This window comes from Platalea leucorodia (genome assembly GCF_965183815.1).
Source record: "Platalea leucorodia genome assembly, chromosome: W".
Lineage (NCBI taxonomy): Eukaryota > Metazoa > Chordata > Aves > Pelecaniformes > Threskiornithidae > Platalea > Platalea leucorodia.
Window position 1 is genome coordinate 21,236,996 of NC_138859.1, and position 15,008 is coordinate 21,252,003.

At 37.5% G+C, this 15,008-nt stretch overlaps 1 protein-coding gene across 2 annotated transcripts in view; it reads right to left on the reverse strand.

Annotated features, from left to right (window-relative positions):
- Window positions 1–15,008, reverse strand: part of LOC309602039 (protein mono-ADP-ribosyltransferase PARP8-like) — a gene marked incomplete at both ends in the record, with an annotated part of 168,710 nt that overhangs the window by 68,533 nt on the left and 85,169 nt on the right. For both annotated transcript variants that reach the window (XM_082335326.1, XM_082335325.1), the window contains 4 exons: window positions 1,300–1,394; window positions 5,908–5,985; window positions 8,374–8,444; window positions 10,342–10,431. In XM_082335326.1, the coding sequence (XP_082191452.1) occupies window positions 1,300–1,394; window positions 5,908–5,985; window positions 8,374–8,444; window positions 10,342–10,431 (334 nt within the window). The remainder of the gene's footprint in view (window positions 1–1,299; window positions 1,395–5,907; window positions 5,986–8,373; window positions 8,445–10,341; window positions 10,432–15,008) is intronic.

Sequence of the window (15,008 nt, forward strand, 5' to 3'; positions counted from 1 at the left end):
TACTGCATCCAGCTCTGGGATCCTCAGTACAAGAAGGACATAGACCTGTTGGAGAGGGTCCAGAGGAGGGCCACAAAAATGATCAGATGGATGGAACACCTCTGCTATGAGGAAAGGCTGAAAGAGCTGGGGTTGTTCAGCCTGGAGAAGAGAAGGCTGCGGGGAGACCTTATTGCAGCCTTTCAATACTTAAAGGGGGCTTACAAGAAAGATGGGGACAAACTTTTTAGTATGGCCTGTAGCGATAGGACAAGGGGTAATGGTTTTAAACTAAAAGAGGGTAGATTCAGACTAGATATAAGGAAGAAATTTTTTGCAATGAGGGTAGTGAAACACTGGAACGGGTTGCCCAGAGAGGTGGTAGATGCCCCATCTGTCACAGGAGAGTGGTTAAGCTGCTTAAAGAGGGGGGGAATGCACCACCACACCATCCCTGGAAACACTCAAGGTCAGGTTGGACGGGGCTCTAAGTAACCTGATCTAGTTGAAGATGTCCCTGCTCGTTGCAGGGGGGATGGACTAGATGACCTTTAAAGGTCTTTTCCAACCCAAACTATTCTATGATTCTATGCTTCTATGATTTCCCAAACCCATATACAACTATTTGGATTTTAATTCCCCAGGTCCTCGATATGTAATGAATTTCCACTTAATTTAAAATGGTATAGTACACCATAGTTGTAGACGTACTCTCTCCTTAGACTAAAATAACAGAGCTTATTGTTTAGAGGTTAATGGGAATTGTTACTTGCAATATATGTATGCCTAAGGTTATTATCTTCTCTGTATCTTCTCTGTACAAATGGCTTTATTTTTTGAATAACTGTTATTATGTCCTCTCCTTCTGTCTTTTTTTCCAGACTAGACAAATCGAATTCCTTCAATCTTTCCCTAGGGAAAACATTTACTAAATCTCTTATCATTCCTCTTGTTCACCTCCAGGGTAGAAGACAGGATATGACAGAAAAGAAGTTTAACAAGGGTTTAGAGTAATGCTGAATAGTAATTTTCAACAAAATACAACAGCCTGATCAAATACCAACTGAACTGCAAAAGACAATGATGTTTTAGAAGAGGCTTCCAGGGCTTGTTCTCAGCATAGCCAGTTGTATCAGTACTCAACCACAAAAAGAAAAAACAAAACCAGCATTATTGCTAGCCAGCAGTGTTCCTTCCTTTTGCCACAATATACAGAAATCATCAGAAGAGACTTGTGTTTTGGCAGTGAGGGAAGGTCCACATGGAAGTCAATCTCCAAAACATTAAAGGTTCCACAGTACAGAAGGGACAGTGACATACCTGAGAGATACTGCATTAGGTCCATAGATCTCTCTTACTGCTGTCAAATCAGCTTCCAGCTGTGGGTGCTTGTGAAGTTCTCCATCATAGCTAACCTACCGGAAAAAGAAATATTCTAGGAGTTCTTATTTATTTCATTACTGGCACCTAATCTAGGCTCTTGAAGGTTCCCCCTGCAAAATATGCTGCATAAAGATTCCTTAATGCCATGCTCAGAAAGGGCACTGTGTTGATAAGCTGAAGCACTGAGGTGGTCTAGTTCTCCTAAGCAATGCGATTTGCAAAGCAGGCACTTCTGCATCGAAATTCCAGAGGGTCCTGCTCCTGTTTGTGGGAAGAGAAGCTGCAAAGGACTCATCTCTCTGTCCTGTCTTGTCTTGGGGTCTGTTCTGGGCCACTTGTGCATTTTAAAACTGGTAAGTAGGAGAAGAACCAGATCTCCCCAGTCATAGCATCCCAGTCCAACCACTACAGGACAAAGGTTTGCTCCCTCTTGCTTGTTATCACACTCTCATATATTTTAGACACAGAATGGCTTGGGCTCAACAAGAGAAGCACGAGACTATACTGTATACCAAGTGTCTCAGTGTCCAAGTTACATTTTCAATCTACTCATTGGCTGTATTTGACTATTCTATCTACCAATGCAATTATATCAGATCAAAAAGAAAAATAATTAAAGAACACTTTCCCATTTTAAGTATTTTACCAGAGAAGGTGTAAAGAAACATGTGTTTAGACATCATCCCCATTTTTTAAAACTCTGCATGGAAAGTGGAAACAGTTATGTTAGTGCTTACACTATAAAGAAAAAATGTGAGCTGGTTTGGTTGGGCTGTATGAAGTCAAAATAATTAATATCCTCCTATCTTCTGAAGGACCAAAATATCTTTTTAGGCTAGTAACAATCTATTAAAAGTCTATTACTACTTTCTCTTTAAGCAATATGCTCCTGATTGTGTGAGCCTAATTCTACTTCTTTACATCAATTAAAATGACAATAATTCCACAAAAGTCGATGAACTCTCTAGATTTGGACAGTTTCAGAAATGAGAGTAGGATTTGGCTTGTACCTTTGACAAATTCAGAGAGCAAAGCACAAGAGTGCAATTTATCCCTTTAGACATATATACATCCTTATACAGGAATTCCTGCTGAGAATTCTTGCTATTGCAGAATCGTATCTAACTGCAGTACTGTTTCTTCCATTTGTACATCCAAATCTGTAGGAGACCAGTGCTGTGACACTTTCAGCTCTGATACCTAGAGATGTACTTTTCAATCTAATTAAATAATTTTCAATAGAATTAAAATAATAATCAGCTGATCACTTTTTGCATGTGAAAATTAGCAAAGAATAATTTGATTAGACTTAGAATTCTTCAAATATAAGGCACAGAATTCATCAGCATAGCATGGGCATGTATTTATCAGAGATATCAACGATATTCATGACCAGAAGGGTATAAGCCAAGTATTCCTGCCTTGTTTGGGCAGGCATGTCAGAATAATTTCCCAAGTAGAAGAGCACAGGAAGAAAACTTTTGTTATAATTTTTTTTCCACTTAAAGTAGGAGCAAACCAATCCTTTTTACATGCTCATTACTCAAAGATGAATTCTTTAAAGATGCATCAATAATTGCTGTCCTGCTTCCAAAGAGATCACAGCAATCATTTCACAAATCATAGCTGTGGCTCACCTGTCACCTTTGTTGGTCCTAAACCACATTTTTTAAGCAGTCTTCTGTATCAATAATAGTAAAATCCAAAAGGAACACTATGCAGAACATGGAACTGCTCAACATAATGCTTTCTCCAATCTATTTTCTGATGGTAAGAGGTTATGAACTCAAAAAGGAAACAAAGCAGTGTTCTGGCAAATTGTGAGATCACAGCATGGTATTTTCCATCCCTGAATTAGTGCCACAGACATGCTGATGTACGCAGAGGAGACTGCCAGAGTTTTGTATATCTGCATTTGCAAGTATGTCCTGTAACTGAAGCACAAGAGAGAGGGAGAGTGCCAAAGGAAGTAGTATTACTGTTTCAATCTCCTGTTCTCTTTTGCAAATGTAGAAGATGATAGAGATTCAAAGTAAGAATTAACAAAGAGTCTCAGAGAAAGTGAATATAAAAGCTAAAAAATCTGATAACTTTGCTATGTCTGAAGGGTCTGTGTTTAGAAAGTCTCAGTTTTTAATCCGAGACCTGATTCAGATTATTTTGTCCCACATAATGACCCATTGAAAATCAGTAGGACTTAGGCTATTGAATCACTTAGCTACTTTAAAGTATTTATCTGTTAAATCCTTAGGGAGGATTACAAGCAGGTGCCTAGGAAGCAGATACAAACATTTAATTTATGACCAAAAGGTCGTATCTTGTTTTCACTGCCCATCAAATGCCGTTTCCCATTTTCCATGGTCCTTGTTTCATCATCAGTTGCTCTCTTGTCTTTCCAGCTGCAACCACTTAGAAATGTTAGAATTATCCCTGACCTCCACCTTTTCCAAGTGTATTGCACACAGTTACACTAGCGTCTATTCCCTCTAGTTACTAAAGTTAACATTTCTGTCCCCTTGTACACACTTGTCTCAAATGAAGCAGCTTACCTTACTGGTTCCCTACATATACTTTGTTTTTCCAATATACCTGGTGCTCACTTAGTAACTCTTACAATCAATTTCTTTGAAAAAGGACTGTTCTTTTTATCTCTCAAGGGACTTCTCTCATTATCTGATTTCCTATTTATTTATTTCATTCTAATCTTTTTTTTTAAATTCTTCTTTAGAATTTTGTCTTTTTGACCATGAAAATTTAAATTTAAAATTTCCTTTTTTCTCTCGTTAAATATACTTTCTGTAATGTCTGGGGTTTTCTTTGTTTGTTTGTTCTCCTTATTTTGCTTTTTGAGTATTCTATACTCAAGACATACGCAGTCATCTGATATTTTATTTTTATTGCTGATTTAATTGTAATTTTACTGCTTTTTTTTGCCAGTTATCATTCCTTCAATTAAACGTACTACCTTAAAAAAATGACAATGCAATATAATGTAGTTTCCACTTCAAATATAAGGCAACTAAATTCTAACCAGTATTTCCTATTACACAGGTCTTTTACACCTTGCAAAATGATTTACTGCTCTCTGTGTTCATATCACATAGGCAGCATTAATATTTATTCATTCGTTTGGGCACTGGCAGGCATCCTTTACTAAATGTATTTGCGCTGGTTCAAGAAGTAAACACTCCCAGTCGTTTGCTGCCTTTTCCTTCACCTTAAGGTTACTGCCCTTTCTGCAGAGCTGAAAAATGAAGCCAGTACACACAATTCATCACTACAGGGCAAAATCAGAAGATTTTTTCCTTTCAGGCAGATTAAAATAAGATACTGGTCTTTGCACTGAAGCATGTGTACACGGTCCTTCCCAGCTCTCTGCGGGGCTGTAGGAGTCAGCAGCTGAAGGGAGGCATTTCCTGCAGTTATTTCTAAAGTGAACATGAGCCAATACCTCATGTCAGTTATTTTCTGACACTGAAAAAACATGCTTTCAGTTCCAGTTTCAATATCACTTTTAATAGCTTTTTAGGGACATGCTTTTTTTTAAGAATAAAGCACCTCAACATGTATTTTGTGTTCAAACCCCACCACGCTGTTGGCTCTGCAAGAGAAGAGTCTCGGCGATGTCCTGCTCTTCAGCATCCCACGCTCTCTGCACTGACCCAAACCGGTTGGCACTGCTGGCACACTCTTGCAGCCTCGGCTCTGCACACCCAGGGCACGGATGGCTTCAGCCTCAAGGCTGAGGCAGTGACAACTTTCATAAACAGCGACTGCAATTCGTTAAAATGTTCATCAAAATAAACAGTTCTAATAACATAAGTGAGGAATGATTCCTTTGGGGCAATAGACTAAAAAGATAAGAAAAATCTGAATGAAGAGATAAAGCAGCGTGAAGCGCTCTATTGATATTGCAAAAGGAAAAGATATGAAGAGATTTTATTTCCCAATACATAAAAGAATGTAATAATAACTAATTCTGCTGAGGGAACAAGCAGTAAAGACACAGAGCAGTACATTCATCTAAAAATCTGCAGCATTTTTCAAGGTGAATTTAACTGTAGAGCTCAGAAAAAGAATGCACTATTGCCTAGATCAAAATTGTTTTGTAATAACCTTTTTACCATTAAATTCCAGTGCTCCTGACTTTACAAAATGGCAGTCCTCCAGAAGGAAACAGATTTGGATCCAGCCTGACTTCCCATTTGTATCAATAATGGGATATGCTTTAAAGAGTGAATACCTATTTCCTGGAAGTAATCAACTGGCTTCTATTTTCAAATGTCCTGAAGAGCACTTGTTTTTTCTATTCTTACAGCTTTACAAATGTAAACAAACTCATCTTATTTTAAATTTTATATAATTATACAGTATAACATATTCAATACTTCTACTATAAAAACCTACATATATATACACATGGCATTCTATTCTATGTTGAATAAACATAAGAAATAATTATTATCATAAATTTATAATAGAATGAACCACAGAAGCTTTCAAATATTAATTTCTTGAAACTTGTGCAAAAATATCCTCCATTACCTGTCCTCCATAATAAAATTCCTCAGAATCATTATCTCCTTCAGAGTCTTCTTCAACTGTGCTGTTGTGCTGTGACTCCTTAATGGAAAAGGAAAGTTAACAATGATACAAGCGATATGTTTATCTTGCATTTATAGTTCTAATTATAACTACAGTAATTATATTTTTACAAATAAGCTCTAAGCACCCTTTATTAAGAGATCTCAGACAAAACAATCACCCACTAACTAGGTACATAAAAATACGCTGAATATATGTTGGAGAAATAATACTTTGTCTGGGTACAGACACAGTGTGGTATTTTATGGAACTGGAGAATTCAGTAGACCATGAAGGGATACTTCACACTGTGCTTCTGCTAAACAAAGCATAATTTACCTACCAAGAGAGGTTCTGGACTTAATTCATTTGATGTTTAATTGACCTAAAAAAAATTGACTTTACTTTATTCTGGTAAATCAATTCTAATAGTTTAAGGAAATAATTCAAGCCTGAGCATGGGATCTCTTAACTTCCTTTCTGTAAAAAACTCTCTGACACGCTGCTGCTTAATAATTATTTTTCACAGAAGTACCAACTGTTGCCAGAAAAGTTCAAACAATTTTCTGACTAGCTCTGTTCTAAGACTTTGAAAATTAAGGATTAAAAAGCAATATGCTTACCCAAGTAAAACCTGCTCTAAATAGGCTGCTCTGTGAATAATTGCACTCAAGTAAATAGAACTGATCACGGTACAGAGTGCAACTCAGCATGAGCTGCTTCCTACCAATGGAACCTTTACTTATAATTATGTAATTTCTTGAAGATATTAATTCTTGTTTCCCACAATCCATTTATTATTTCTAGGCCCTATGCTGACAAGGATCCCATAAAGAATACCTGATAAAATCATAATTCTTCACTTCAACCTGAACATGATGTATTTATTGCATATTTTTTATTTATGATGTCCTTCACAGAACTGCCATAATGGAATAGAAATCATATGTATGAATCAAAGATTAGAAGTTACCCCTGAATCCCATATATTCATAAATGTCAACTATACTCTTATCACCAATTTCTATGGTCAGACATTCTAATCCTGTTTCCTTACCTTTGTCTCTAAATTCCTGCTCTATTCACTGTATGTATACATAGAACAAAAATTGTATTTCAGCCAATTTATGGCAATTTTTTAAGACAAGGCATAAAAATAATTTCTGCTTCTACTTTACTGAAAAGAAACAAAGTGACTTCAGTCATCTTTGTTTTATAATAACCTTAGCTCAAGGGGAAGTCTGTGTTAAAAGAGAACTCAACTGAACAAAAATTCAACGCAAACCAAAGAGAAATGAAACTCTCACACTACAGTAGTGACAAACCCATCCTATCCTAACCAAAACCTCTAACTGTCTAGACAACAGAAATGGTCAGTCTTTTATTTAATGGCTTTTTTCAGTACTTGCATACTTATGTACCTCGTTCAACTGGAAAAATAAATAAATAAAAGCTCAAACTCTGTCCCATAGAAGCTCACTGTATCTCAGGCTTTTAATCAAAAGAGTAAATTCTTACTGCACTTGAATTTCTAATGTTTACAGAGCACTGAGTACAATTATGAGGCAGCAGAAGCAAAACATTTCCAGTGCAGCTTTTTACATCAAATCAGGTTTCATCTACAAAAAAAACCAACCATACCCATTATCGTATCTGAACATGCTTATCTGCCTTTTCCAGGATCAAATACAGATCGGAGTCTAAAAAGCAATAGTCAAGAAATAAGTATTCCAAACAAAGCAACCACCCTTACCAAAGGAAGTCTTTAAGAAGTCAAGCACTTGAATTCTTGATACAGTGCTTGATTTCTTGCTTGGGGTGGGAGCCTATGTGGTACTTTCTTTGAGCCCATAACACTGTCAACCCCTGTATACCTTATGTAAGTGCCGCTTCTTTCTTGAGTTAATGTCTCAGTGAGACTGGTCAGGGACCCATGCTAGAGGTACAGCACAAATACAACTGTGACTGGAAGGCCTTAATACTCCAGACACTACTTATGGTGAATAGTGTCGTGCAGAGGTCCAGAAACTCCAGCGGGACTGCTGTAGGCCACATGAAGAAGCAATGAGCTAATAAATGGGATGTGGTCCTACGTGCAAGACTAGGTTAAAAGGTAATGGCATCACGATCTACTTCTCCAGGAAAGCTGTATTTTTAGGGCAGATAGGGTCTATGCCACCGCTGAACAAAAAATAAAATAAATGTCAAAACCATATCTCCTAGGATGGGAGCATCCCTGTCCCAAGTGATTCACTGGTTAATCCAGATATGAAACCCAGAGAACTACACTCACCTTATGAAATGTATAAACCTACAGTTTGGGTAAGCATAGATTTGACAGGAAATCTATAGTAAATATTAATATTTTATTATTTTCTGTTGTTTCTTAAAATAACTTGTTAAAATATACATACAAGAAATACATACCTCTCCATTCTCCCTCTGTAATTTTGATTTTATGGATAAGCAATAGTTGACATCACTTGTTTTTCTTAATTCTTAAAAGAAATGGGAAAATAGTGAACATATGTGAAATAATTTTGCATATGCAGACTTGAAATACTTGGAGTAGTAGAGCAAATAAGGAACAAAAAGTTACAGATATGAAAAGCACCAGAGTTTACAGTGCAACAGTCTAAAATTAAAAAGCCCCACCATCTCAGAAGACTCATATTTTTAACTGTGAAATGAAACTCAGCTGGTCCATCAAAGAGATTTGTTTCTCCCAATCTGTAATTTATTCAGTGTCATTCATTAATTTTGTATACTTTATAAAAGAACAAAAAATCAAAATCCCTCAGCAAAATTAAATCAGTTCATCTTCTATACAAAATATAGGGTTTTATTGTATTTTAAATGACAGGCTTTATTTCTTTTTAAATTACAGAAATATTTGCAAGTAAAATTTATCTTAAACTTCTGAGTATAATGGCCAGTTTTTGTTTTGGTGCCACTCCACTGACTTCAATAAAATTATTTTTTATTTACATCAATATAAATGAGATCAGAAACTGAAGATCATATTGGTTTCCCAGTGGAATTCAAAGTAATTCTGTGTTACGCAAAAAAGCCATAAAGTATTGTAATAATAATAAAAAGTCTGCCAAGTTAAGTGTTCCTATCTGAAAAATTGCCAGAATTAAAACTGCTCTATGCAGTTTCTCCTGTAGCCTGAAATCATCAGGGAATTTGGCTGCTAAAATCTAAAAAATCTCTATGGAGTACGCACAAATATTGATTATTGTCCTGGTTTCGGCTGGGATAGAGTTAATTTTCTTCTTAGTAGCTGGTATAGGGCTGTGCTTTGGATTTAGGATGAGAATAATGTTGATAACACACTGATGTTTTAGTGGTTGCTAAGTAGGGCTTGCACTAGTCAAGGACTTTTTAGCTTCCCATGCTCTGCCAGGTGCACAAGAAGCTGGGAGGGAGCACAGCCAGGACAGCTGACCCAGACTGGCCAAAGGGATATTCCATTCCATATGACGTCATGCTCAGTATATAAACTAAGGGGAGTTGGCCGGGGGATGGCAATTGCTGCTTGGGGACGGGCTGGGCGTCGGTTGGTGGGTGGTGAGCAGTTGCATCACTTGTTTTTCCTGGGTTTTGTTCCTCTCTCTCTTTTTTGTTGTTTTCCTTTTCATTACAATTTTTATTAATATTATTATTGTTATTATTATTATATTTCAATTATTAAATTGTTCTTATCTCAACCCACGAGTTTTTTTACTTTTGCCCTTCTGATTCTCTCCCCCATCCCACGGGGGGAGGGGGAGGGGGAGCGAGCAGCTGTGTGGTGCCTGGTTGCCGACCGGGGTTAAACCATGACAATTATATATTGTATAAATGAGCCTAGATTTCTGAAAAGCATGCCCTTTCATGTATCAAATACTTTTTGAAAGTATGGAAATAATTTCAAATGAAGAGGTTCCCAAAATCACTGGGAAAAAAAAAATAAAATTCTATAGTCTCATTTAGTGAAACAGCTGAACCATTTTGTTTTAAATTTCCCGAAATAATTCACCAGAGGCAACGGTAGTTGTAGACTGTTTCATCCCCAATGGTGAAGATTTAGTGAAGTTTTAAGCAAGTGAGCATGAAAACTTATAATTGGGAAGTATTAAGCACCTCTAACTGTATTCAAGGAGAATTGCTTTAGCACAGACTGCAAGACATTAAAATAATAAAATACATTCGGCCTACACAATCATGTTGATCCCCAAAATAAATATTTTAATTTCTTCTTTTCTGAAATGTAGGACAACTTACTACAGCAAGACCGTGAGAAAATAGCAAACTGTACACACATTAACATATCTCCCTTTAAGTACAGGCAATGTCTTGTCTTTCCTCACAAAATATGACCTTGATAAAACACTCGGGACATAAGATTACCTGTAGCGATTTGGTGGAAAATTACTGGAATTGGCTCTGTTGTAACTAACACATCTTCATCGTTATCAGAACTGGAAACATAAGTGTTATCTACAAAAGAAAAACACCTTGCATGGTGAAGTCCAATTGTGCTCTGCCAGTCCCTTCTGACGTTGCCCATCCCACCCTTGTACCATAAGGAACCACTTCCCATGTGGTTAGGGAAGCCCAGCACTATCATATTCCTGGTGTGTTTTTTTCTGCTGAGATTGCTAATGAAAAGAAAAATACCAAAAGGATGGAAGATTTGGGCCCAAATTTTATAAAAGCAAATCCCCGGAGTCTGATGTCATGGCTTTCAGGAATCACATCAAGCGCTGCTCTGAACTGTCCCACAAGGCTTATGGGGGTTTGAGCTAACCTTTTCCAAAATAAAGACTTGTTCTATGCTTTTTGTCATGCCTGACACTGAAACTCAAGCTAGGTCTGGTGTGCAGAGTGAAGGCTGCATTCAGACCTGGGTGTTAACAGTCCATTATGCAAAATACCTGTTCCTCATTTTGCCTAGTCACATAAAGGATGTTTGAAGAACTTCTAATCAGTGGATAACCTTTCTTGTGCCTAATTCAGGAAAAAAATAATCTTTCCTCCCACTTAACAAAAACGTTAGGTATTGATATGAATATGGAAAGTCTATTCCAAACTTTCTTACAAAATGTGGAGATTAGGCTGTGATTTTTTTTTCTTTTTTTTTTAATTTCCAGCCAAATGTTTAGTAACAACAAACAAGGAGCAGCAAGTTTTTATGTAGTATCTGCAGAAGCTTATTTTGCATTAATTGCTGAACTGCCTATGAAAGTAATAAGATTTTGTTTTCTACTGATCTGGGCTGAATTGAAATGTATGCTCTAGAGCAGAAAGGCTGACAATTAAGATAATCGCATATAAAGAGACAAATAAGAGAACTGAAACAAGGACTTGATCTATCATAATTTCGAACGCTCCAGTCCCACATCAGCAAAGTGCGTGAACTTACACATAATTTTTTTTTGCATACTGCTGCAATCTCAAAGCCTTTGACCACAGTGCTTCCAGTAAAATGTTACAAATGTTAATATTAATTGATCAGTAAATTCAGCAATATTATTATTTGTATTACGGTGATTCTTAGAAGCCTGTATCAAGACAAAGCCCTGGCACTGCCGCCCCTTTCTCACACAGGTGTGCTATGCTGCCTTTGCAGACTAGCAGCTGTGCTGCCACACACAGACAGGTGCATGGGGCTTTCCCAGCCTGCCACCTGTGAAACAGCCTTTCTGCCACATTCACACAGATCTACCGAGTCTGACACTATCCCACACCTTCGCCTACTTCCACTCCTGCGCTGTCCCATAAAGTAATCTGAGTAATCTGTGCTCAGCTCAACAAACATATATTGCAAGCAGGCAATCTCTGCAGGAGGCTGACACCACTTTTCCCTGAGCACTGCACTCCAGTGGGCACAGCAACCTGCTCCATCTGCTCAGTTTGTGTCTGCTCGGCTACATGCTTGGCACAAGGATGTATTTTAGAGCCACAGCATTGTGCGAATAAAACGGGGTCCCTCCAGCCATCTGCCAGCATTCACTCCTTCTCCCACTTTTGTCTGTCAGCAGGACAGGCTGTAAACTATTCCTCCAGCTGCATCTCACCCTCTCCATGAACTCCTGCCTTGCCTCTATTTGCATGTTCCACCTTGCTGCCATCATTTCAGTGTCAGCCTCACCATGCTGGATGGCTCTGGGTATACAACACATGCCCATTCCTTTCCCAGGTTTGGGAGTGTAACTTACTGGTATAGAGTCTAATGAGCTGAAATAACCGAGGTCAGCATTTCACTCTAAATATACCATATATATGTATGGGAGAAAGGAAATCCATGTGCTAGAACTTATTGCTGTATGAAAAGTAGGAAAAACAACAATATGTGCTGTACAGAATATACAATTATCAAGATATACATATATGAATTTTAATTATATTTTTATTTCCATTGTTTGTCATTCTTTCTTGGCAAATAGATAATATACTTCTCACTGCCAAGTTTTTGTTTTCCTTTTCTATTTGACAACCATTGTTTTTTTTTTTTCTTTCCTTCCATCAGTCTAATGAAACTGGAAATTAAGATACTGGGTTTGGTTTGCTTTCTTCAGCATCCAGTTTCTAACACGCTCCACCCAGGAACACCTCTCCTCTTAAGTGGAGTCTGCCTGGACCTAGTGGAGGGATGCAACAAACCACTCGATGCCAAACCAGTTTTCTCTGTCTCTGCTCCAATCTAACAAGGTCTAAGAAAAGGATGTTTCTGTTAACACGTGTGTAACCCACAAATCACTGGGATAAAAGACTACAGTGGTTCTACAAGTTTATGGCAGCCAACACGTATCACTCAGAACATATATTCATTAGCAAAATGCTTGCTGCTGTAATGGTTCTCACAGGAGTCATGATCCACTCATATTAATGGAACTTTAGTCTACTCACTGATATTATATTCTATAACTGCTCCTTAGGAGCATTATTTTCCCCCAGTTGTGTCAATGTTATGAGAAAATGGTTACAAAGATATTTTGCTGGAACTGATATTACCTGCCTCTAAAATTTTCAGTGATATTTTCACAATTTCAGCAATGTAGATATAACTTTGAGACATTACTGTCTCAACACTATTCCTATTAAGTACTTCAATGTGCCTTTGTGAGCATATTTTTAGCTTTCACTCATAATTATGAAACATTCAAACACCTTCCATTATTGAAAGTTGTCACATCATATTACAGTTCCCATAGGTATGATTTAATGCTCAGCTATTTGTAATCTTTTGATGCTTTATGAAGCAATTCAGCAATAGCTACACACTGTTATCAGTGACAAAGTGGTGACACTGCATACATAACAGCAATGCATGGAGCTAGAGTATATGCAGTACCCAAAGCTCTTCTTATAATATCTAAAATTTACTTGTGGTGATATCACTTTCGGCTGAATGAACATCATTTGTATGGTAACTTAATCTTTTCTATTTTCATATATTTATTGCATACATCATTAGCAATTTATCTGATGATCAACTCTGACAGCCTTCTCACAAATTTCCAAATTTGATCCAATGTGTATTACACACTCTTAATCTCCAAAGGATACAACTTTGATATAGCTACACACTAATGGACTTAAACCTTGATCTGTAAAGACTTATCCCGTGAGAAATTTAATTTGATGAGCATATGCTGCTCTGAACTCTAGCAACTAGCAGCAATACTTGAAGATCATCTTCCAGTTGAGGAGCATACCAGCACAGAGCTTCCCAGGCTTGACACCATCACACCCTGACATGTCCCTGAAACATCCCTTAAAATACATGCCAGAGAAGAAATAGCCACAGTCAGCAGTAATGTTAAGCTGGAGATTTAGCACAAAGAGAGGAGACAAAGAATCTGGCTCACCAAGTCAAAGCGAGTATTTTTAGGATCAAAGCTGTAAAATGGCAGTCATTATCCTTCCTAACACACTAAACACCTCTTCATCACAAAGCAAACATACATACTGCAAAAGCTTGAGATATGAATGAAATCAGCTCTTCCAAAGACTTGAATGGTTAGATTTTTAATCAGTAAACATGCACAGCTGGTTTACCCCCCCACACCAAGTTAGCTACAGTGTAAAATGTTCAAATTCTATCTGGCTTTAAAATATAGGGGATGATGGCAGAGAATATTCATTAGGTTTTAGAACCACCAAAGTCACTCAGGCTTGTAAGCCATCAGGGCATGCTGCAAACAGCATCCGTAAGGGAAGTTTGAGGTCTGTCAGACAGAAGAGATTGCCAGGAGATGAGATCTTATGTGCTGTGGGAGTAACTGGTGGTTCAGTGCTCCAGCTTGCCATTTAGTTTAGGGGTTCATAGAGATCAAGTTCAGTGCCTTCATACTAGCTTAATCCCTGAAATGAATAAATCCATTACTGACGTTTAGTAAAACAAACCATTAATAAAATATGATGCAGATTTTTTTCAACTATTTGTCCCTCCTTTCATTGTCAGGTCAATGGAGTAATCAGTGAATCAATTTATCACTAGTATGACTGTGTGTTTTATGAATCTCAGTTTCTCTGCTTACTACATGTTGAATAGATTATTATTAGTAGCAGTTTTTCCTCCAGTTTTTACTGGTGAAAAAAAAATATCTCTCACAAAGGTTGTGAGCATTCTTTCACATGATCTATTATATTTAGCATCACTGCTGACGCTGATTTCTCTCTGCATCTGCTTCAAACACTCTGGTGTTTTGAACAGACATAGTCTACTCCTGCTTATCAGTGAAGAAGATCAAAGCCTCACTTCTTAAGAGATTCTAAAAGAAACAAGAAATATTTCTTTTAGAAATATTACAGAGATGTTACGGATAATGATCAAAAAAGGCCAGAGGGTTTCATATCATTCACGGTACTTACACTATTAAATATTCCCAGGTGCAAAATACACAATGTGGTGCAAACCAACAGTACTACCATGTACCTTTACTTGCACAGTGCCTGTCTGCCCTCACCCTTCCCTCTCCTGCTTCTGCTAACCTCTGTGCCACCTGAAGTATCTGTGCATCTCCTATCACTGTTGGCTCCAGACACGGAAAGTATCACAAGCTCCTTGT